The 26,023-nt window shown below is 39.1% G+C and overlaps 2 protein-coding genes across 2 annotated transcripts; one reads left to right on the top strand and one right to left on the bottom strand.

Annotated features, from left to right (window-relative positions):
- Positions 1 to 20,514, bottom strand: POLR1B (RNA polymerase I subunit B). Its single transcript, XM_063443680.1, has 15 exons — positions 20,108 to 20,514; positions 18,373 to 18,540; positions 13,597 to 13,743; positions 12,574 to 12,706; positions 12,050 to 12,186; positions 10,488 to 10,711; positions 8,161 to 8,332; positions 7,831 to 8,002; positions 6,601 to 6,882; positions 5,680 to 5,813; positions 4,967 to 5,137; positions 3,211 to 3,367; positions 2,589 to 2,785; positions 1,838 to 2,091; positions 1 to 987 (listed from the first exon to the last, which is right to left on the bottom strand). Exons 1-15 carry the CDS (start codon positions 20,282 to 20,284, stop codon positions 105 to 107), a joined length of 3,408 nt encoding a protein of 1,135 aa, XP_063299750.1. The 5' UTR covers positions 20,285 to 20,514; the 3' UTR covers positions 1 to 104.
- Positions 20,408 to 25,267, top strand: NANP (N-acetylneuraminic acid phosphatase). Its single transcript, XM_063443682.1, has 3 exons — positions 20,408 to 20,452; positions 23,043 to 23,241; positions 24,473 to 25,267. The coding sequence occupies exons 2-3, from the start codon at positions 23,152 to 23,154 to the stop codon at positions 25,106 to 25,108; spliced, it is 726 nt and encodes a 241-aa protein (XP_063299752.1). The 5' UTR covers positions 20,408 to 20,452; positions 23,043 to 23,151; the 3' UTR covers positions 25,109 to 25,267.
- The last annotated feature ends 756 nt before the right edge of the window (positions 25,268 to 26,023 follow it).

Raw genomic sequence — 26,023 nt, 5'->3', positions numbered from 1 at the left:
TCAAGTAAGTGAAAAGGTGTTATTCGCAATATTTATACACAGGGACACAAATCCAGAAGGCACATTGATATCTCTCTTAATTTAGAAGACAAAACACCAGCATACTAGTGCACATTCAATTTCACATTAATGTTCATGGCAGCCAATTCTGCTACAAAATAGCGGAACACATAAGGCACAGATATAGTGTCAATTGTATCTGTTTGATTACAGAATGCACAGTAATGTTGCCTATTTCGCATTGCTGACCAGGACGGAGGGGGCTTTTCAAGGAAAGGAGACAGTAAGCTACCACATTCCACACACACATGTGCCACTGATCTATCAGAACAATTGAAGAGTCTGTCATGAAGCAGGAAGGAAGTTCCATGAGCCAGTAGGGCATCCCGTTCCATTTCTCCAAAACGAATGCCTCCTTGGATATTCCTGCCACCTACAGGCTGATTCGTCACTTTGTCCCTAGCCCCAGTTGTCCTGACTTGGAATTTGTCTGAAACCATGTGACGCAGACGTTGGTAATATACAACACCAATGAAAATGTCTGCCTCCAACTCCAAGCCACTAATGCCACTGTAGAGTCTCTCCGTGCCATAGAAATTGTAACCACCAGCTTTCAGCATCTCACCAAAATATTCTAGAGCAGAGTTCTCTTCGGAGAAAGTAAAAGGCGTAGCATCATGGCAAAGCCCATGCAGTGCCGCAGACTTGCCCGCCATGCTCTCAATCAGCATCCCGATGGTCATTCTGGATGGGAAACCATGTGGATTGAACAAAATGTCTGGAACCATCCCACTCTCCGTAAATGGCATATCCTCAGCTGGCCACAGCCTACTAAGAATACCCTTCTGGCCATGCCGGCTTGCAAACTTATCTCCAATAGTGGGATTGCGGGGAACTCTCATGGTGATGCAGACACACTTAAATCTTCCAAGGCCAATGTCATTGCTGCACACTTTGATGTTATCAACAATACAGTTCTCTTTGCTCCTAAAACAAAGCAGATAAACAAGTTTTATTTAGCAGAGGTTAAATGTTACAAACCACTCTGATAGATTTTTGAGTTGTACAGTGAGAAATATTCTTTATTTAACGGGAATGGGGACGGGGGGAGGGAATGACACATTCAAATATAAATATGTATAGCATACATGTGACCAAACTAGTAATACACATTCTAGATTTCTAGTGAATTTAAAATTGTAATGATGGTATACTCTGAATATCAATAATTGGGTACAGCAAAAATCTGTTAAATATATGTTAAAGCCAGAGTTCTTTACCTCTCCGTAACGACTTAACAAAAACTACATTTAAAGTCACGCAGTCGCCTGCAAGTGAACATATTGGTCATTAAACTACCTACTACAGTGAATTGAACTATAAACTGCACAACAGAGAGAGAAATAGCAGATTTTGAAACATTCTCTGTAATGCCAGCTTAGATAGTAAACTTAATTTTACAATTTGGAATTCAATTCGCTACAATTCTATGTTTAGTGCATTAACTACTGAGTGTATAATATGTACAATTCACGGTAAAATTGACTAAGTGCCATTGGCTCACACACATGACAGACCGCTATCCAATGCATGAAATTATAAAAACATTTATTATCACTGTACTGACATTCGCTATTAAAAAGAGTGTGAAGCATGCACCATTAATTCAAATCATAAGATAAGTGGAGTAATGAAAATAAAGCAACATCTCTTATAGATGCAATGGAAATAAATGGAATTCCCTCAGTTTAAATGTATCTGCATAATAAATAAGCTCCATTATTCTAAAACAGTACATTTTACTGATATAAAGTGAACTATCCAATGAAATTCCTACTTGTAATAGATGACAAAGTTTTCCCCCGTATTCAGGTTGAGATATCCATAGTACGGATCTCCGTACTGCAGCACAGAGCCTACTGGGGGAAGGCCATCCTCGTCTAGTTTGTCCTTCGCTCTTTCATCATCCGCTTTGGTCCCAAAAACTAAACTGTCTTCTCCATCTTTAATTTTTTTAGAGAGGTCAATAAAATCTGTCTTGTAGACACTTCCATGGGCAAATCCTCTTTCCCACGAAGACTTGTTTAATATCTGTAAAACAAAACACATATCGTCAACAAAATTCAGTGATCAGACAAATAGAGAGAGAGAAAAAAGCACAGAAAAGAGATATCCATTTAGTTATATGGGCCCAGACCGGGCATTTCCTGGATCCTCTTACAGAGCAACAGGAGACTGGGCATCTCTACAACCTTTTAAAGAAAAACTCATAAGGGCATAGGAGACTTGGCATCGTCTGAGCTTTATGATTGATCTTCAACTGGCTGCTAATGTGGTGAAAGATGGAGTAGCCATTATCTGGCCCCAACCCGGTATCAATGTGGCCCACATATAGCTTTGAGTGCCTTTTAACTAGTGCACAAGACTATCTTAGAGGGTGGATTTGTAGAGGCTGCAGGACTGAGAAACTCTTCATCATAAACTTTGTTCCCATATTTCTTCTTTAATTGTTGATTAGAGAATTAAACTAGATATTCTACCAGGCTAATGCTTGTTTCCAGGAAACATAACTAAGTCAGCTAACTTACCATAGCATCCTCCATGTCATAACCTGTATAGGAAATGACTGCTACAATAGCATTTGTGCCAATGGGATAGTTATCCATCTCATAGTAATCGTACATTGATGGTCGTACAAGTGGGCTCTGAGGGGTTTGAAGACGATACAGCTTATTATCAGAGCGGTCCTGGAAAGTCATAAGAGGAAACCCCATTGTTTGTTTTCCTGCCAATAAGAAAAGTGTATTACCAGTAGTGTTTGTTTTAAACATCTAATAAAATGCATTGCAAGCTAAGACAACGCCTATGTTTATGATGGTGGTCTTTGCTAATTTTTTGTAAAAATGTACATCGAAATTGTTACTATTTTCAACGTGTCCTAAAAAAACAAAAAAAAAAACTTGACACTTCAAACCAAGATATTAATACAGTTTTTCCTTGTGGTTCCACAGGGGGCAGAAATCTCACTCCTGGTAATGTAAATAGATTAGCCTTTTGCAGGTCAAAGGTTTGTCCAATGCATTGTTACAAGATATGATGTTTATGTCTCTCCCAAATAATTAAAATAGCTCTTATTGTGAAGTGTTCTATTTAAACATGCTTATGATTATTTTGTATCATACTGTTCATAGGAAAAGCTGACCAACTTACCCATCTGGCACTGGTACATATTCCTGGGGCTCTGGTTGTGGTCTGAATAAGGGATGAAGTTTGCTACCACACTCATCATACTGTGTGGAAAGAGCTCCTGGTGAGTGGTAACTCCAGGCACAATTTCTCCCTCATATATAGCCACGTTCATGAAAACCTGAATTGGATAGAACGGTGAACTCCGTTGCGGTCAATATATCTGACATATGAGAAACAGGCAGCACTAAAACCAAAACAGGACAGACTCTTTAACCCCCATAATATGTTCACCTACAATACTGCTCCTTGAAATTTAATAGGATCATAAATTGCAGTAGATTAATGGAACTCTTCAAACACCATGACCCCTATAACCTCCTCTAGTAGCTAGGATGCTAGATGGGCCCTAACACACCCCAAAGGAAGTATTGAAGTTGCCTCCTCTGCAGCCTGGACACTCTTTGCACTAAGCTAGCCCAGCAGACCACTGACGTGCTGAGTGCTCAGTGGACGGTTCCAGCCTCTAAGCAAGCCCTGCACGTTACGGGCTTACTTCAGTGAAGTCAATGAGCCAGGCTCCAAATGAGGCACTGTTCAATCTAAAAAAAAAAAAAATCAGACATCCCATAATCCAAGCAATACTGCTGCTAATTCTTAAAAACATTTTCCTCTTTATTCAAAAATTCTTGAGAATTTTTTTTTTTTTTTTAAAGATCATTATAAAACAACAAAGTTGCTATAGAGAAAAACAACAAAAGAATCCTAAAAGTTATACAGAGTTGTCCACTCAACTTAAGGGTTTATGACCTTAACTAGGACTGAACCCCCCCAAAAAAAAGGGGGGGGGGGGGGTGTTTGATTTACACAGTGTTTGGATTAATTTATATTTATGTGATGTAGACTTTGCCACCATCATGAGTATATATTAGAAGGGTTTGTTTTTTTTTACCCCTTTTTGTGTTTTTTTTAACTTGCTTTTTAGATTTCCATTAGAAGTTTAAATGTTAGCTTACTAAAAGGAATGCCTATCGAACGAGATCCCTAGGAACCATTTTATGGTAACACATTAATAGTGAATCATTGCAGCTCCAGGGATATAGTGACCCCTATAGACTATTTGAGGGTACTACATAAAGGGATTTACTGTATACATACATGGTAACACACATAGGTTTAATTATTATTGTGTAATAGTGAATGGAAACACTTTTTCATCCTGCATGACTATGGAGGATGATTGGAATATGAACATATTTATTTAAATAAATAACTTCTCTGATATATATTTTATTGAAGATAGCCTAAAATTCAAGTTTCAATGACAATACATATAACCAATTCAATGAGATGAAGTAGTTATAGTGCCTTCAGTTTCCTTTTAAGCTTTCCAGGTCACTTATCCCCAATTTAGCATAAAAATCTATTTAACTAATCTCTAATCCAGGAGAGTCTTCTTGCTGCAGCTCCAGTGCATTGGGACAAGACACATGTGAGGTTGCCTGGAAGTTTTATTAAGGGGGTTTATAAAAGGAAAGTGCTTAACATGACATGTGTGACATGTCATGACTCCCTTTTATTCCAGAAGTTTGGTCCTTAAGGGGTTAATAGGATTTGAGAGCCACATTGAAGCAGCACCTTGACAAAAAAAAAAAATAACATATCAAGCCAGATAAAATCATTTACCCATTAACTATAATATTCTAACGGTCCCAATACATAGGGTTCCAAATGTTTGAATGGTTTACTTATTTATTTTAAACAATCACATATAACACACCTGTTCCAAAGTACCGATCAGCTCTTCTTTTCCCAGTGCCAAGTTTCTGACTGGACGCACCATCCGGCAGGGAGAGGTAAAAATATAGAGCCCTGGGTACAAGCTTGCTTTACCAGTCATTGGAATGAGCACAATCTCAGTCCAGGGTGGTATTTTACGTTCTTGTGTTACCTACACAGGACAAATAATATTTACTATACAACTGTTAGGAAAAGATGAAGGAATGACAAGTCCTTTGTTAGGATAAGGATGTCTAAATGACTTTGTCCACCTCCAGCCAAAGATACATTGAGACACATTTATAAGCTGCATTCTAAGCACTATAATCACTACAGTTCATTATAGTGTTTATGGGTAAAATGTCTTTGGGAGCATATTAACATTTATCACCTTCCCCAGTTAAATCTAAGAAAATCTGGCAGTAGGCCTGCACTGTTGTAGGGAAACAGTGTAACAGCAATAATAGGTAATTCGAGTAACAGATAAACATGGTATTCAGCATCATAACGAAAAACAACAGTTTTCGCTTTTCTGCACAGTTGGTTGCCGCAGCTTAAATGTCTGTAGTAATGGTATTGTTTGCTCTGTTTCTTTATAAAAACTGAAAAGCCCCCTCTAGCTAGCTGCATTTTTTTTCATTGATCTGTCAAATTATTTGAGTACATTTATCTGCACATCCATTCTGAGTAAATAAGTCATATAATACAAATTACCTTAAAACGTCGTAGAGTGCTGACAAGGATAGGAGCCATGTCTTTTTCTATCCAACCGACCATGGAGCCATCGAACATTACTTGGTAGCAGTCAACAAAAGGCTTTCCCGGAATACCATCCACTGGTGTAACACCTGATCAAAGGTGCAACACAAAGACATGCAATCAGCGTGTAAATATGTAGAACATATATTCTGGTATCATCTTGCAATTAACTCTAGTTTGTAAGAGAGTTTAAAAGAACACAACACATACATAATTTTACTTATGTAAAAATAAAACAAATCTGACAATTATATGCAAACACATCCTGTTCTTTTGGATTATTTAGCAAATTGATAGCAAAGAGAAACTACAATATTTCTCTTTTTATATGTGTTTATTTCAGTAACTTGTAATGAGGTGTTGCTAGCAACACTTCACAAATGCATGTAAGAACAAATAAAATGAACAGTAGACTTGTGCACATCCAAAACAATTATTATTAATTTTCTTTTTCTTTAAATAGTTTAGTCCGAATAACAGAAATTGGAAAAAACAACAACAATGAAACATGTTGGTTTGGACAAACCAATTCTCATCTATGTGGCATTTCAGTTCAGATTAATTTTATTTATTTTATTTTTTGGGGGGTGGGTGTGGGGGTGTTAAAAACAAACAGGTTGGTGGGAGGATATGCAACCTCCCCCTTCACTCCATCACCCCCCATGGCTTTTAGGTGGGAGGTAGTAATGATATGGGTAATGGACATCTCATTGTCTTTTTCTCCCACTCCTCAGAGTTTGGGCCAATAGTATGGCTTGCCTCCTAGCAGAAGGAGAAAATAGGGCGAATTTCTACTAGCCAGTTGCTAGAAGCGAAATGGAAACTCTAAGCCCTGTTTCACATATAATGGTCAAACTTTTAAAAGATTAAAAGTACCTAGAGAGCAGAGAAGAGGTAATAAGGAAGTACTGAATGACGTCTGTGTCACAATCTCACAAGCTGCTGTCATGTGATTCATCAATCCACAAGGCTCGCCATCAGGTGTGTGCACAGGGCATAAGAACCCCCAGGATTCAGGTAGCAGGCGTCTTACGCTGGTTGTTCTCATTTTGGCAAAGGCGGCACCTCTGTGTACGCAGCGGAAGTGGGACAAATACCGAATAAAGTTTAACTTGTCAGCCACAACAGCTAGACCAGAAGCCTGCAGCATACCAAGACCTAAAAAATAAAACAGAAACCCACTGACCTTCAAAGGTTTTATAGTAAAAACATCCCTTTCAATACTGATACAATAACATTCTATTCCTACGGGCTTATCAGAAAGCATAATAATTAGAGGGGAAAAAATATCACTAAAACTTCACAATTAAAAACACCCTGATATACTATTCTGTTGCTAAATGGACATGCAACATTAATCTTGAAATGTATACTTTTAATTCAAATAAAAATGTTTTACAAAAAATAGTACTGATGGAACAGAACAGATTTTTTTTTGTTTCTATTAAAAACTTAACATTAAACATATTTTTTGTGGGAGTCTGGTTCACTGTTTATACTGCTGGAAGGTAGAATGTTATATTTGCTCTATGTAACCAAAAGAACAGAGTTTAACTCCCAGGGTAATAAACCACAGCACTACATTTAGAACTGTTACATCTCTGGAAATAGCACTACTGTAACACCTACAACTTGTGTTAACTGCTTTATCAATTTATATTTAAAGGTAACAACAAAACAATCTAGTTCAGTCAAAGCACAGCATGCAGAGTTGGAGAAATGCTGTTTTAATACATCTCGATATTTGCTTCTTTATGCAGACAGCCAGGTGAAAAAGACAGATCTTAACAATGACTTATAGGAAGCCAAGATGGAGGACCGCAGTTGCACAATAAATGGTAGTGGATGTCTACATTAAATTGTTCACACCTTACAAATACATATTTGTCAAATAAAGCAAAAAGCAAGAAATGTTAAAATCCTGATAAGTGACAGTTCATCTTTAAGCCAAAAATATAAAGGATGAAAAAGCTACAGTGGCATGGCTTGATTAACTGATGTGTCTGAATTAGAACAGTGATTAGGAACGAAAGTACAAATTTTTAATTCCTGGTAATGGAACAATACCTTTTTTAGTAGAAATATGTTCTCTTACGTGGAACTCACCTGTTTTAGAGCGCAGATTGCCTGTGGCCAGCAAATATTCACATGGTTTTGTGAGGTCTGATGTTGATGATAATATTTTCATAATGACTTCAGAGGAAAGAACAACAGCTGTCTTCTGGGATTTTTTGTCAAGATTTAGTTTTGCTGAACCTAACCAAGACTCCATCTTTTCCTTTAGAAGAGAAAAACATGAAATAAAAAAATAAAAGGTTGTTTTACCTGTTTAATTTAATTAAATTAAATTTAATTACAAAATTCCATTGCCTTATTTGTATTGTTGCTATTTGTTTCAAGAATAGAAATGATGAACAACAAGTCAATGTTACTAACCTTTAGAAACATAAGTAGAAGTTGCCCAGGTGTTAAAACTTCCTGATTCATGAGGCTGTCTGGGTTCTCCTCCGTACATCCTTCCTTGGCAAAAGTGAATAGTTTCCTTGTCATTTGGCAAAGCATGTAAAACTTGTCAATGTTGGAATTAAGATGAATACAAATGCACTGCCTGAAAGAAGGGTCAAGGAGGAAAATAAATATAGGATGTTAAAAAGAAAAAAATAACTTTCATTTAATCAACGGTTACTACATGGCTTTTCGTTATAGATCAGTGCTTAGAGCACTAAACAGCAAAACTAAAAATATCTGGTGCAGAAGACAGCCCATCGGGGATGACAGTCGAGCAGTTTGGAACACATTGGGGGATATTTTTCAGGGTGTTCTAAAAAGTCATTCTGTCAATGCTGATAATATTTATTAAAGTGATCTAAAAAGTAACAGTTTTCTTTTTTTAGTAAATTCTGACAGTTTTTACATTTCTATTTCAGGAGACTGCCAAATTTATAGTGGTAGAAAAATTCTGCAACTTTTCTGTTTGTGAATCCGTTGCATGGGGGAAGGGAGAGAATGGCACATATGCAAAAGTTACAGTTAGTGCAGGAAAAAGCAACAAATGAAATAATCTGACAGATTTCATAAATTGTGCCAAATAATTGACAAAAAAGTCACAGCATCACTTTGACAAATCTCTGGTTTGCTTACATGTACTGTACTCTATTTGTGCTTCCAGATATGGCGTGTGCTATATGCAACATTCGCTCTCCTCATCCGGGAGCGAGAGTCAGGTAATGGACTGCAGCTGCATGGTCTGCGGCTCAGCCGATGATTAAACACTACCTAGTTCATTGAACAATAAAGCAGGCTGTATATAAACTGATAGCAACCACAGATTGGCTGCGGTCAGTTAAAAATGCAGTTCATATCATCCTATGTGGTGATTTCAGCTGCTCTTTAGGGCTAAACTACTTATCTTATAATCCCCTGCTTGACACATAAGTGATAAAACTAGAATCTTCAGAAACAATACACACTAGCATTCCTGTCAAAAGTAAGCCTTAACCCCTTAAGGACACATGACATGTGTGACATGTCATGATTCCCTTTTATTCCAGAAGTTTGGTCCTTAAGGGGTTAAAGGGACATGCATGAGATGGTTGCCTCACTCAGCAATCTGGGAAAAAAAGCAAGAAAGTATGATTGTGTTTTCATATTTATCAGCTTCTTATTTATGCTTTCTACAGCCACTCCAGTGGGACACTGACCTAACCAGTGTCCTATCCCCGATATTGCAGGAAAATTGCATTTTGCATGCTTTACATGTGCAGGTGGAAGATCTCTTCACCCTGCAACATACTGATAAGGGGAGAAGTGAAGGAATCTGATTAGTGTGATTCATGCAGGGCAGGCTACGGTGTCAGGTTTCTTCCTGCTGTTGCTGCACAATGATGCCCTGTTTCTGTTATTAGTGGAATGGTCTAAACCTGAGATGGAATGGTAATGGGGGTACAGGTTGACAAAACTCCTTTAGCCAAGAGGCGTGCCCAACATGGCAATCTGACCAAGTTTATAAATGTTGTTTACATGCTTTTCAACATTTTTCTTGCTTTATTTTGGTTTGTATATTTGTTCAAAAGTGTTTGCTTGCTGGTTAAAAAAAAATTGTCACTTGATGCATGCCCCTTTAATTTGGACTTAAAACCAAATAAGTATCAAAGACAGCACGTCATAGCTGTGGAAACGTCTTGAAACTTCATGGAAACTTCTGAGTATTTAAAACCATTAGTGGCATGTAGAATTACCCGGGATCTTAGAAAAATACATTAAAACATTTTGTAATTCAGAGGCAACAACTGGTACTTTTAGTAAATACCCACTGCAGGTTGTACCAGAAAAAGAAATGTTAACTTTTGTGAACCCATTACAGGGTATGTAAATATACTACTAGAAGATACTGCATGGAAATGGATATGTTAAGGCTCATATTTGTACACTGTACGCCATTCCAATGTTATTGAAAAATACCAATAAACTCACAAATGGAGAAGAAAAATAAAAATAAATATGTATGGTAAGAATATTAAAGATATCAGTTAGAACTGGTGTTACCATCATGCTCTCCTGTTGTGTGTCAACTACAGAACCTTATTCTTATCCGCATCAGCAAGGTAAGAGAAACACACACTTTTGCTTTTACAATACAAATAGACGTGTTAACTACCTGTTGAGGTTTCTTTAAAACAGCAATGAATTTGAAGCCTCTCTACATATTCTGAAATAGAAATCCAGATCCACTCGCTTACTGTATCTGTAAATAGAGAACTTACTTCAGTAGGAACTCAGCAGCCTGTTCATCTGTATACCATTCGGGAAGGTAAAATTTCACCCGGAAACGTTCCCCTAGATATTGAAGAACTTTTTTGTGACTATGGCAACCTTCTACCATTACCACTCTGAGCATCTGAGTGACACAGTCCCTGTAGAAGGAATCGTCTTCTTTGCCTTTAATCAACTCAGAGAAAATCTGATAATCTGTATAGTCAACCAATGCCTAAAAATGAGAGTATGGATAAAATCATAAATATATTTTGATTATGAAGGATTCAGAGAAGTTACTGAACAGCATATTATCTCAACTGTGAGGACGCAATGAACATGGTATATACACGCCTGCTTAGCGAAAACCTATATGAATAAATAGAACTTTAAAAAGGTAGATTCTGCAAAGCAATATTTATAATTATACTGAAAATGCATTGCAAAAAATAGTACCTCTGTGACATCTTATACAACCAGAAAATGGTAGAGAGATGTCAGCCAGCCCCTGTTCTGAAACTGGAACCTATAGAAAGGTTACTGAGGATAGGCACACATATTAAATAGTAAAAACCAAAGAGAAAAAAAAAAAAAAATTACCTGCGCTCTCTCCCAAATCCCTATGTATATTAAAACAAAAGGAGGTCATTTAGTTACTCCAATGGCCATTGGAGGGAATGCCCACCTGCCACGTCAAGGCAAACCTCTCAGGTGGGTCCTACACTAACCATTCACCTTGCCTCCTTGAGCAGCTGGCAAAGATATCTCTAATGAGACAGAGAGGGGTATTTTTTTATATCCGCCCTTACATACTTATTAACCCTTAATAGGGTACACATCGGATGGGAGGCAGCATTGCAACATATCTGTGTGATACAAAAGTGAATCAAACCAAAAAAAACCAAAAAACAACACAAGCCCTGAGCTCAAACTCCCACTACTGTAGGGCGGCAGCAATGACCATAGTACACCTCAGCCCCAATAAATACAGTAAAAACCAAAGGGAAAAAAAAAGTTACATGTGCTCTCTCCCAAATCCCTATGTATATTTAAACAAATGCTGATAACTTTTTTTTCTTTGGTTTTTACTGTATGTATTGGTGCTGATGTGTACTATGGTCGTTGCTGCCGCCCAAGAGTAGTGAGAGTTTAAGCTCAGGACTTGTTTTGTTTTTTTTATTTTGTATTTGGATTCACTTTTGTATCACACAGCTATGTTGCAATGCTGCCGTCCATCCCATTTTTTATTTGGATACATATTAAATACACTCAAGCCAATATATAAACACACACCCATCATGTGGATAATTTGTAGGCTTAGACCAGTATTTTAGATCTTGCTGTTTCTGTATATGTTTCATGTTTTTTCTTTGAGCTTCAAGCTAGGACTGCCAATGCCAGAGAAAATCTGAGCGCATTCAATTTGCAAAGGGGACAAGTTGCCCCTAGTTTAACCCCCCTTAAGGACACATGACATGTGTGACATGTCATGATTCCCTTTTATTCCAGAAGTTTGGTCCTTAAGGGGTTAAGGGATTAAAACACCTAAATGCTCTCTAAATGCAAGACTAACCTTTAATGCGAATCCGAGTGGGATGAAGAAAAGTTCTTTCTGATAGATGAAATTCACCATGATTGAGCCATTTTCCAGATAGTGAAGGTTCATATTAACAGCTGTATGTTCATCTTGCACACAACGTACAGTTATACCTTGAAATGGTATTCAAAATGGAATTAACTTCATGCTAAAAAAACTACATACAAGAGTTACACATTTAAGATGTAAAATTCCCTTGTCACTACTCCAAATTTCAGTATAGTAAATATACCCCTGCATATCACAATTCATTGTTAAAGAGATCATATTTTCCATTTGAGGTAGAAGAAAGCTAGCCACCTACAACAGATTTCAGAAGCATCCTTTTTTTTTATTATTACAATTCAAAGATCATAATTTACAAAAAAGTTCTCACCAACAGATTTTACAGCAGAGAAAAGTACACGTGCTTTCAGTTACTACTATTTTAGTTAAATATGACATTACACTTGTAGAGAAAACAAAATGCAACTGAACAAAAAAATTGTAACATTAATTACCATATTGCGTGTAACCAGGTCCTCTGTTTTTCCACTTAGGGCGACTCATTGCAATGGGAAAATTCCTCCGAGGCATGATCAGCATTCGAATAACTTTCTCTATCCCATTTATTATGAAATAACCACCCATTTCCTAGTGAACAAACAAAAAAAGTAATTCTCTGATCACAGGTAAAAAGGTTAGTAAAGTAACATGCTAAAGGATATCCACTATATATACAAATAATTCTCACATCTAATTTACAACAAATTAGTCACAATAGTGTTTTGAATATGTTTAAATGTCAAGTTAAACATAACCGGCATACAAAACCATTTCTAAGCTTTTGAAAGAAAAAAAAAAAAAGCTTCCATTCCAACACAGAAATGGGTTAACACAACTCCAGAGGCTGTCTTCCTGACAGTCACTAGAGGCGTGTCTGTTGCAATAACGAAGTTAGACTGTTATTCAATCAAATTTTACTCATAGAGAGCATTTGATTGGCACAGCATGCAAACTAGCCTTCCAATGATTCCCTATGGGACGCATCTCAGACGAAGTGGCAAGACGGCCACGGAGAGACCAGCTCGCTACCATATAAGGTAAGTAAAACTTACCTTTTACCCTCACGGAGGGCGGAACTCTAAATAGGTAGGGTAACACTAAAGCATTAGGAATACATGTTTGCATTTCTACACCTATATAGTTTCACTTTAACTCCCTTCAGAAAGGGATATACACGCAAACACTATGCTGGCCTTTTATGCATAAATGGAGTGATTTTGACATTACAAATGACTACTTTCTATATTATAATAAAGACTCATTCATCTAAATGATTTAGATAAGGTTTGCACACCTGTTTACTATGAGATCGGTTCCTATTTGTGAATGTGGGGATTTAAGTGTTGACTTACTGCATTATACTTTGAAAGTCATCTTGATTGGTAACCTTTCTTATTGTAGAATATGTACATAGAGGTTTGTTTTTTTTTAACTTCCCATGTTTGCATAGTTTATATGTAGGTAATCTTTTTCTTTACCTGCTCTTCCTCATGATGTTCAATAAGTTGTTTTGGTGATAAGCCATATAAATTGCAGAGCTTTGATTTCACCATTATAGGAATATGACCAAGTGACTGTTTGATGACACCCTTCGGGACTCCATTTAAAGACCAGCTTATGTCTGCCTGTAATGAAAAGATAGAGAAAGCAGGAAAAAAATATGTATTATATATTAAAATTAAAAAGTGCAATAAATAACAGTATAGACAAGTTATAAAATATATGATAATAACTCTGAAAAAAAGCACTTCCCAAATAAATTGATGCTAAAACAGAATCTCTTTGGATACCCGCTGGTGGACAGTGAGATTAGGAAAAGGAAAAGGACCAGGGAAAAGAGGCAACAGACTTTTGTCCAAAGCTAGTGAGCCTTTGAAAGAAGTCTCACCCCCTAACACTGTAAGTATTTTAACTGTACCGATTTGATTTAATAAAGTTTCACTTCTGAAAAGGTGTGTTGTAGGCATTCATGCTGTGAATCAAAGTGAAAATCTAGCTGTATATATAATTAATCTTGAGATTTACTGGAATTGCTATCAGACTTTACAGCAGACTGTGAATTAGTAAAATATTGTTTCTTTGTGGACATTGGGAGTAATTGTATCGGTGTGCTGCTAATTGTATCGATATAGGTAAGAATACTGTGGCTGTATTTATTATTTTTCTCTTGACTTCAGTTGGATTATGATTGGGTATATTAAATTCACATTTTACGAGCAGTCTGTTTTTAATATTATTAAAGGGACTCTCCAGGGAGGAGATTTTACTCACCTTGTTCCAGCGCCGGGAGCCTCGTGAAGCCACGCCCCCTATTTCGTCAAAATGACGAAATAGGCGGGCGCGATCAGAGAGCAATCAGACGCTTCCATTTGGAAGCGTCATTGCTCCCTTGTGCGCATGCGCGGCTTTGCCGCACATTCGCACATACTTCAGAGGGCGGCATTCATGCCGCCCTCTGAAGTGCTGAGCGCACTACCACGCATGCGCGCGGCCGCGAGCTGAGTGACAGCTCAGCTCGCGGTCTTTGCCCGCCCCCCTCCTCCGCTGACAGGCTGGAGAGAGAAGGCGTGCACACAGTGCCTTCTCTCTCCTGAACACGTCAGACGTATTTTAATACGTCTGACGTGTACAGGGCCTTTTTAGGGCCCTGCGTGATAGGAAGTCCCTCTAGTGGCCGTCTGAGTGACGGCCACTGGAGGTATTCCTATCAATCAATGTAAACACTGTATTTTCTCTGAAAATACAGTGTTTACATTAGATTGCCTGCAGGGAGCTATAGATAATACCTGAACAACTACATTAAGCTGTAGTTGTTCAGGTGACTATAGTGTCCCTTTAAGTATATATTAGATCAAGTTTTTTAGTACTACTCTGGTGGAACAACACACTGTAAAAATATGATGTATTTGATATGAAGTGTGCATCAAAATGAACACAGAGCATTTAGCAATCATAGTTTATATAAACTCCTGCTAATTTTAGACATTTCTTCAAATAAACGGTCTCGCCCCAAATTATAGATTAATAATCTTTCTTTATGTTGCGATCAGTTTATATTAAACAATCAGCAAAAAAGCCACTGTCGTGTCCGCTGTATGAGGTTAAATGGCAGAACACACACATTATATTGCTCAGTGACACAAGTCAAACAGCATTGGGGCAGCTTTCTGAAAACTTAGAGAGAGAGCACCGTGTATAGATGCAAATTCTCTGGTCTGTATCAGGCAAATTAAATCAGCCAGAAAAAGGGAATTTCGTTGCACTTTGATTTTTGATTTTGAATAGCTGACATTAGACAACTAATAGAGAGAATCAGCTGATTTCTATTGACAACTAGACTGGAGGAAAATCTGGTTGAAATAAGCAGATTTCCCTTTTTCGAACAGCTAAATAAGTTACATTTGCTTAAAACATCTGGATTGTGATGCAGTGTTCAAGATCCAAAAATAAAATTCACAATGAACTGTAGATCTTGCAAACATTCCGTTAAAAATCAGTTTGCAAAAGGCATCAAGAAGAGCGATAAACTTAATGGACGGACTTGCCAATAAAATGTTGAGGACTACATTGCTCAGGAATTGTATATTCTCTTTAAAAGTCAATTCTGGGAGGCGGCGCTTAGCTACGGAGGAGATCGGTCGCATGCCGGCTGAGCTCCGTGCAAACAAACGAGAAAATCCCACAAATAACCCCCCTTCAAGGGTTGAAACCACCCGTAGGGGATCATATCAGCGATATAAACCCGATGGGGAGGAAAAGCAAAAAACTCAGGCCCGACAAGCCCACGATGGGCATGAACATCGATGAAATGTGGCGGCAGGCCCGAGGAGCCTCGAGCGCCAATATGGCGTCCTTACACGGCGGCTGCTCTGACTTCTATGCCGAGACGTCGGACGAAGACGGAGAGAGCCTTTACCCGGCAAGGCATAACTCACCGCCAGCTCAACCACAACAGCCGCCATCACCCGCGGCCCCCACACCGGTGAGCATGGAGGCCATTAGGGAACTCATGGCGGAACACCACAATAAGATCTCGGCGGAGGTTGCCTCAATTAAGGACACGCTGTGAGGCCTAACAGGGCGACTAGGGGCAGTGGAAAACACCTCCAGCACACACACCAGCCAAATCCAAAGGCTGCAAAAAGAGGTGCAGGAGATAAAACAGCGATTCGTTCAAAACGACCTAAAATTGGCTGAGCTTGAAGACAAACACCGCCTAACACACCTCAAGGTAAGAGGCATTGCCGACAACCTACCTGACACTGAGCTCCCTCATGTCACACGACGGCTCCTCACGGCCCTATTGACTCCTAAGATAGCCAAAGCCATAACACTAGACGGCATTTTCCGTGTACCCAAGCCCCTTAAAGCCCCTACCGCAGCCACGAGGGACGTGATCATACAATTCCAGACCCTAAAAGACAGATCTGCAGTACTAGCGGCTGCTAGAAACCATCCGAATTACCTTTTCGAGGAGATGACTATCTCCTTCTACGCAGACCTCTCTGGGGCAACGCTGGCATGGAGGCGATCCCTGCATCAATTAACATCCCTCCTGCGGACTCACCATATTCAGTACCGCTGGGCCTCTGCCCATACCTTGCTGATCACTAAAGGCGGCACCACGATCACAGCGCGACACATGCATGAGGCAACGGCGATACTAGGACAGCTGGGTCTCCCCACGGACTCGTTACCACAGCAAAGACCATCAGAACGTACCGGAAACCCACCGAACTGGGACACTGCCAGCGCAGCAGAATTTATCCCCAGAAGATTAACCGGAGCAGCCGGTGACTCCTGAATGATCTGCCAGGGGTGTTTCTCTCACCTCATCTACTGGAACATTGCCCTCCACCTATGGAGCTCACTTCGGCCTCCCACTCTCTAGACCGAGACTTTCACCTACCACATTTATAAAAGTCGCCCCCAAGCTGGATGGGCCTTCCCACCCGGTGGGCAAAGGCGGCACGAGCCGACATGCCAAACACACGGCGCAGGGCCCCAGCCCCTGCATTGTACACCTGCCGGAACACTGTTACCGCTGGCTACAACCTACAGCCCCGAGCGTTAATTACCGAACCAACTAGTACCTATATGTACCCAACAGCTCAATGTACCGTTTCTAAACATAATGGACAAAAATGTACTTGTAACTTCTTACACAGCTCTCGTCTCACAGAATACTGTGGGGGTACTTTGACCCAGAATGTTCTGTGAATTGTATTTGGTTTTTTTTGTTGTTTTTTTTTTTTTTTTCTTGCTCTTTTAGTTTAGCCTCCAGCGGTATTCATGGCGTACCTCTCAGCTTGGAATCAGTATATTGTACCTTATTATTGGCGCATGACATTTTCATCCTTACATTAGGCAACATACCATGCACAACGTTAAATCGGCCCATAACCACCCACTATATGCATGGTACACACCACTCACAGTACATAGAGAAGGCATCACACATGGCATAACCCTCAACTTAATCTGTACTGTGTAAACGTTCTATTTTACATTATAATCTGCACTGAACTGCCTCTTAATCGTTCTACGTTATTTTACAGTTTAGCCTGTAGTTGCTAGTTTGACTGGCATGTTCACCACACGTAAAAATAAGACAGGTTATCCAGGAGTATTCCTGTCATTGTCACCTATATGTTTAAAGTTTTACCATACACACTAACTTGTTTACGCTTGTTGACATTCGGTACCTCATAGCACACTGTCTTAATGACAGGTAGATCTACAACACAACCAAAAACGTATTATTAACCTTAACCGAGACCAAACTCATTTTAAAATTGCCTAGCTTAACATGTTTAAACTAACTTACCAATGTTATAAATCAGAATGTTTTTATGTGTTATATATACAAAAAAAAAATGTGCTGTTTACTCTGCCACGCTTTAAAATGCTCATATGTTATGAAAATGCCTGCAGCTGCAGCTGCTGTTGTGGCCCTGCACGCCCATTGTCACTTCATGCACAATGAAAATAAAGAATTTAAAAAAAAAAAAGTCAATTCTAAAAGAGTACAGCATTAACAAAAAAGGTGTGAGATTAGATACTGGACATGTGACAGTTGAGCTAAAAATAAAATGTGGTTATTTACTTCCATGAATAATGCCAATTACAATTGTAACAGATTTCCCATTTCTGCCAATTCCTAGGTAGTGAAGAAGCAACGGTCAGACAATATACATTATTTCTCCCAGGAGTGCACAAATGTATTTAATAAGCAATATAAATAAATGCCTTACAGTTAACTTTCCTCGATACGTGCTTCTGCGTCCTCTGCATTCTGCTGGGTAAATCCTATGTTCTTTACAGATGTTTCCTTTTGGAACCATAGGAGGAGTTATAGACGCATCCACAATGGAAAATGAGACTTGATCATTTTTAAAAGCGAACTCTAGTGGTTTCATAGCCTAAGAAGAAAAAGCAAATTAAAATAGTTGAGGGCTCCATAAACTAAATGTTCTTAACCCTGAACCTTCAGCTTGCACCATGAGAGGAGGAGTGAACTTCACATCATAACCCTCTCTGTCTACACTCTTGATGCAAGCTGAACTAGCCGAGCTGACAAACCATTCAGAGGAGAATGAATACTCTTTTTCTCTGTACTGAGTGGTTGGGTTACAATGAGGGTAAGTTTACTTTGAGAAAACAGAAACACAAATCTGTTGTATAAGAAATTTAGCAAATCTCCAGTCAGAATATCATATACACCTGGTGAACTTTTTCATAGCACATTTTCAGTATGATTACCTACACAATTTGGATGTAATCATCCATTGGTGGGTGACAGATTAACTTTGAATTAGCTTTTCCACCTTCTTGGGTCTTTGCATATTTCGCAAAACCCCTGATGGTGACATTGCTGTTCGGTGACAGATCTGCTCTAATTTATTATGTCCTAATGGACAATAGTAACTTGATCCCTTCCCCCTCCTTATTTAGAGTTAAAACTTGTTTACATTGGTTTTAAAGGACCACTATAGTGCCAGGAAAACATACTCGTTTTCCTGGCTCTATAGGGTCCTTGGGTCTCCCTCACCCTCTTGGTCCCTCTTCCGCTGGGTTCTAGGGGGGGGAAGTGGGTTAATCCCTTACCTTTTTTCCAGCGCCGGGCTCCCTCGGCGCTGGGGACTCTCCTCCTCCTTTCCCGTCATCGGCTGAATGCGCATGCGCGGCAAGAGCCGTGCACGCATTCAGCCAGTCTCATAGGAAAGCATTCTCAATGCTTCCCTATTGACGCTGGCGTCTTCTCACTGTGTAAATCAGTGACAAGCGCGGAAGCGCCTCTAGCGGCTGTCAACGAGACAGCCATCAGAGGCTGGATTAACCCATTTGTAAATATTGCAGTTTCTCTGAAACTGCTATGTTTACAGCAGAAAGGGTTAATCCTAGGTGGACCTGGCACCCAGACCACTTCATCAAGCTGAAGTGGTCTGGGTGCCTATAGTGGTCCTTTAAGGGGTTAAGCACTAAACCAAAAATAAAGACTTGGCCACATTTGATTAATTGGAAATAAGAGGGGTTGTGGGTAAAAATTGTCATAGATTTTTATGATTGTGCCAATTTGGCACTTTTCTTATGAAGGAATGTGTTACAAAATGGCAGAAAATGTCAAAGAAGTTATACACAATAAAGTAACAGATTTTTGAAGAAAAAAAAGATGGAAATAGGCAAATAAGAAAAACAAATGCAAAAAAAGGAAAATCAGCTTAAGGGGAGGAAAAAAGTGCCATGTTTTATACACAACCATTTAATGTTTTATGGTCCCTATTCTTACCCCATGTGTTGTCTTTTTATTCCCCTTTCTAAAAAGCTTTCAATTACGTCAGTAGATAAAAACCAACACACCACACTACACATTTTATTGATTTATGTTTATAATTAATATATAATTTTTAGACTTCGGTGTAGGAGATGTTGTGCGGGTTGGCACAGGAATAAGACATGTCTTAGTTAATGTAACCCCGTGCTCCCCACCTGTACTGCCAGACTCAGCCCCTCTGTCATAGCTTGGTTGAAGGAGTCAATGTGAGCCGTGGTGAGCTCCTGCAGCGCTGGGTGCTGCTTCTCTGCGGGCAGCCCATAGCCAGGCTCCGTCAGGTTCTTCAGACTCGGCTGCCTGGGCAGATTGAGCCACTTCTTGGCACTGTCCATGGCGCTGGGTCCTGTCGGTGGAGCACACAGCTGGGTACACGCTGCCAGAGCACTCACATGGGCAGCAGCCAGGAAGAGGCAAGACACACGCACATGGCTAGATGATGCACTTCCGGTTGTCGTGTCAGTACTTCCGGGGTAGAGAGTGCAGTCGGCTTACAGTGTGTGGTGGGTACTGGAACCCTGCAGACAGACACGGCATGTGTCAGGCTCATGGCATTAGGAGAGTGCAGTGTGTGCTTGGTACAGACACAGCATGGGTCAGGCTCATAGCATTAGGAGAGTGCAGTGTGTGATGGGTACTGGGACCCTGCACTGCACACAGACACAGCATGGGTCAGGCTCATGGCATTAGGAGAGTGCCGTGTGTGATGGGTACTGGGACCCTGCACTGCACACAGACACAGCATGGGTCAGGCTCATGGCATTAGGAGAGTGCCGTGTGTGATGGGTACGGGGACCCTGCACTGCACACAGACACAGCATGGATCAGGCTCAGGAGAGTGCAGTGTGTAATTTCCATGTGAATTTAGATTAGTGAATCTTAACTTTTCTTGTAAAGGGACCCAAATTGTGTACATGGCATTTACACAGTGACCAATTTTTAACTGTTATATACGCGCGTATATATATATATCTCTATATATACACATCTTCTTGAGACCCAGCCAATTTACTTGTGTCCTCTGTACTGGACATTTCGTTCACATGCATCTCCTTTTATTCTTTTGAGCTACTCTATCAATCTTTACTGTATTGTAAAGAGGACATCCTGTGCTTTCCAGTGATATGTCATATGATAGGCTGGGATGTTGGGAACTTCTTCTTATTCATCAAAAATTAGAAGACACTTTTTCCTTGGTTTTTAGGAGGATATATGTATAGCATAATAATGTGACAAAACCCCTCCATTAGACTCTTTGTGGAGGGAGAGGGGTCTCTATGTTTACTTTGGAAAGTAGTGCAGCTACTCAAAGCAAGTTATTGTAGACAGGTGCCTGGAGGCTGATCGAATGTTGTTCCAGCCAGTAGGGGCCCACCAGAAAAGCACGGGGACTTTGTTTTGTGTATCAGCCAAGGAGTTAAGAAACGTACATTTAGATTGTACCCTTGAAGTGCTAGGAGGATATTTTTGGAACCTCTATAGCTTGCATCTTCTGCGTAGAAATAACTTTTTTTTTTTTCATATTTATTGTTTCCTTGCGGTGTAGGCTTTGGTACGCCAGATTCCTCATTTTGCTTAGATGGCATAATCATTGAATGATAAAGATGTAAAGTGTAACCAATTACGAGTGGAGAACCCATAGTTGTCAATCTGAAATGTTGACAATTTTACATGACATGGGGATTAATGTTCAACACATACTTTGTAATATACGAATGCAGGATTGCTGACTTTTTTTCTTAATTATGTACGTTGTTTTTTATCAACAGAAGATTGTATACAAGTTTTAGATAGGCATTTGTTATGTCTGTGAATCCAGTGTGGGGCAATGATGGCTAACCCTTTTCACTGTGACTTTAGCAGATGTTCACATGCTGGGGATTCATAACTGTTTAAAAGGGGCAGAATCTCAATCACCAGTGCAATGTGCCTGCCTGTTCCCCAGGTTTCCATGATGACTGCCCACTTTTCAGAACCGAACACTTTCATACATAACCCAGATGTCTAACAGCACACTGGGTGCTCCCCTCCTTTGATGCCTAGTTACATAATGTGGACTACATTTCCCAAGATTCTTAGACTATTAGTTACTTCTATTTCTGTACCGGTCATGAAATGATGGGAAACTTGGCCCATAAAACCTAGGGTGACAAATGTCAGTCTTCATTGCCTTGATTCAAAGGTAGTACGTGTAAAATAGTTCAAAGACCAAATTAATGTTATTTTGTGCTTGTGAAACTTCTGTCCTATAAAACAACATTTACACTTTGTCCCCCCCCCCCCTTGCCAATATTTTAAAATAGTTGCTGATGTATCTGATTGACCAGCACCCCATCATCATCTGCAAGGAGTGCTGTTTTTGTCATTTGCTTTGCATTATGGGAAGTACAGTCAATAATAGCTGGAGAACCAATGATTGTCTTTCACAAACATAAACTGACAGTGTCCCTTAACCCCTTAAGGACCAAGCTTCTGTTATAAAAGGGAATCATGACATGTCACACATGTCATGTGTCCTTAAGGGGTTAAAAGGTTACACCAATAAGGAAAAAAACGTCTTTATTTTTTATAGTCACAACTGAGGACCTGCATGTCCCTTTCTCGTACTTACTCATTTGTTGGAAAACAATATAATTCTAATTTTATAAAAAAAAAAAAAAAAAAAGGGTTACTCCAAGCATCATGACCACTTCGGAATTAGATATAAAGTTGCGCTGCTGTAAAAAATATCATACCTACTATCAAAATTAAAGTGACAGAGCTACAATGGGTGGAGGGATTGTAATTGTTTTATTTCTTAGAAAAATGTGTCTGAATATTGAAATGCTAGAATACAAGTTTACCCAACAAGCAATTTACTGCTGGAAGAAAACAAGTTAGGATATATTACTGTAATAGTTTATCCATAATTACATATGTTTAATGTATTTCAACAGCAAACACATGTTTCTGGTCAACCAGAGTGCACAATGTTGCAAAAAATAAAACACTTGCTTTGTAATAAGAGATTTAAGTAACTTAATATAACATGCCGTTATTGGTACAGTCTTTAGATATGAGTATTATTGTTAATCTGTTGATTTTTGTTTACAGGTGAGCAAATTTATTTCCAGAGGAATATAAATTCAGATCTTGCATGAGCACCTGTGTGCATCTACGACATTCGCTAGCAGATCTCGTGCACTTGTCTTGACTTACAAATATGGTTCTGAATGGCATTAAAGCAGTGTTTTTCGATTTGGATAACACATTGATTGATACAGCTGGAGCAAGCAAACAAGCAATAAAGGAGGTACCCTGCTTTCACTTTTATTTCCCCTTTGTTTTAAGAATTTTATATAGCTTATATACTGTATTATAGGAACACTCAAAGTGGTTATGGTTCAAGAAGTGGCGTGGCACCCTCCCTCCTGAATCAGCGATGGCATTACTTCCCATAATTCACTGGACCACACAGCTTAAAGGGGCACTACAGGCACCCAGACCACTTCATCTCATTGAAGTGGTCTGGGTGCAGTAACTCTGTCCCCTTAACTGTGCAATATAAAACTTTGCAGTTTTACAAACTCTGTGAAACGACGCTGGACGTCCTCGCACTTTTCATGAGGACGTCCAGCATCTTAAAAAACCCCTTAAGAAAGAATTGTATCAATGCTTTCCTATGAGGAAGACCTAATGCGCGCACAGCACTCACCTCGCATGTTCATTAAGTTCCTGAGTTACACTGGCATTGGAGGAGGAGGAGCCCAGTCCAGCACCAAAGGTCTTCGGTTCTCGAATCAGGTAAGTGAATACAAGAACTTTTAGACCTTTGTATTCAATACAGTTCTGCATTCCTAACACTTTAGTGTTCCTTTAAAGGAAGCCCCATAACATCTTCCACCTGCTGTTATGGTGCCCTATGCTGTGAGTGCCCTGTGGCCCTTTCAGGGAATTTGACAAACAAGAAAGGTTTGACAGCATTCCTAGGCCAGTCCAGCTGCCAGCATGCACCTCGACTGAGATAAGCAGGTATATGCAGGATGGGACTTATCGGCTGAGAACATCATTTGAGCCCTCTCAGTCAATGAGTGCAGTCCTGTATTCAATTTGCTTAACTAATTGAAGACATCTGGGTTCTCCTGCAAAAGAAGATTAGATAAAACTAGGTAAGCTTAAAACATTCTGAAACAATTTGGTAGATCGCTGTGGGATGGCGGCCGGAGACTCCAGGCACCAAACGGTCCACTGTGGTGTAGTGTTGTTTGGAGTGTTCCTTTAAGAGATTGTTTGGAAGGCTGAATAAATACAAATTAAACCAATAAATGGTTTGTGTGCATTTTGATATTTATAAAACAAAGAAAACTCATGACAATATTTAATGTATGGCAATGTTGCAATTTCTAAAAATGTTCTTCATCTGTAAAGTAAACAAAAAGGTTAAAACAAGATCTTTAAGCTCACATATAAATATAATCTGTATGTTTTACTCTAGAGTTGAACTACTTGGTGTTCAGATAATATACAGTTGTATTTTCTTCTAGGTGATTCAGATACTCGTAGACAAAAACAAGTATTCGGAGGCAGATGCTCATATGATCTGTGACATGTTCCAAGCCAAGCTCCTGCAAGAAAATTTGATTGACTCTGAAATGACTATTGATGATCTCCGAATACTGCATTGGAAGGAAGCAATGCAAATGATTAGACCAGTAGATCACAAAGATTTGGCCAAAGAGTGCTATACATTATGGAAAAAAAAGCGTTTAGAGCTCATGACTCTATCCGAAAATACCAAAAATATGCTCCATGATCTTAGAAAATTGACACGCTTGGTTCTCCTAACTAATGGCGAGAAGCAAGTTCAGAGGGAGAAAATCGAGGCTTGTGGTGTCCATGAGTTTTTTGATGCCATTGTAGTAGGAGGCGAACATGTTGAGCAGAAGCCAGCAACTTCTATCTTTCTCCACTGTTGTGACCTTTTGACCGTGAAGCCTGAGGACTGTGTGATGGTAGGAGACAATTTGGAAACTGATATCAGAGGTGGACTTAATGCAGGCGTTAAGGCAACTATCTGGTTAAATGAGAATGCAGCATTCCGTGGCAAGCCTTGCCCAGTACCACATTACACTATACATTCTATAACTGATCTACCTCGTGTTCTGAAGAACTTGCAGTAGATCTGACACAAGATTCTCATGGGAATATTGCAATTATGTTATCACATCGATGAGTTTATTTTAATCAATAATATTTGATGTTTTAGTTTTTGAAATTGACTTATCACTAAATTATTTTGGGAGTTATTGTGTACCTTTGTGGACCCCTTTTAGTCAGGAAGATATCAACGTTACATACCTCCTTATCATTCGAGTATAATCATTTTAAGATTTGTTTTATTTCATTATTGTGTAAAGAAGGAATATATAGCTGTAACTCTTTTTCTGACAGCAATAAATACGTTATTTGTTGATGCATATTGTGGAGCATGAGAGAGTTACAGTTGAAAATTATGTCTTTTTGCCTTCACAACGTCTTCTGCTGGTGGGGGTTAATTATACTGTTCTTCTAGTTTTCAATGACGTGTAAAGGTTAACTAGGTGAGCATGTTTTTTTATAAGGAAACCATTTTTATAAGTTCAAGAATGCATATGTATTTTTATGCACATAATTGCAAATAAATGCATTTACTAAAATATATGAAATATTTCCAAAGATCTAGAGGTTGACCTTTTAATTAGATGCAGAACTGTTCTCTGCAGCCTATGAAGATGTCCTGGCATTGTCCAATTAAATGTTTCTCATTGACGACAAAGCTCCTGTACAAACTTTCTAATTTGGGTGAGTGGTTTTATTGATTTAAGGATGTCTATTATTTTATTTTTTTTTAAAACATACTTTTGTTTTGTATTATTCAAATTCTGTTTTTGAAGAACACGTCTACTCAAAACCAAAGGTTTCACGATGATGTTCTTCCCTCAGCATAGACTAAGGGAGGGCTTGCAATGGCTGACGACAGCAGATCTGCAGCTTTTGCAAGCTAGTTTTCAACATACCTCCAATGAAACAATGCATCAATACATGCATACATGATT

The sequence above is a fragment of the Pelobates fuscus genome, chromosome 2 (assembly GCF_036172605.1).
Source record: "Pelobates fuscus isolate aPelFus1 chromosome 2, aPelFus1.pri, whole genome shotgun sequence".
Lineage (NCBI taxonomy): Eukaryota > Metazoa > Chordata > Amphibia > Anura > Pelobatidae > Pelobates > Pelobates fuscus.
Note: the sequence above shows the minus strand (reverse complement) of the source record. Positions and strands in the feature narration are given on the sequence as shown.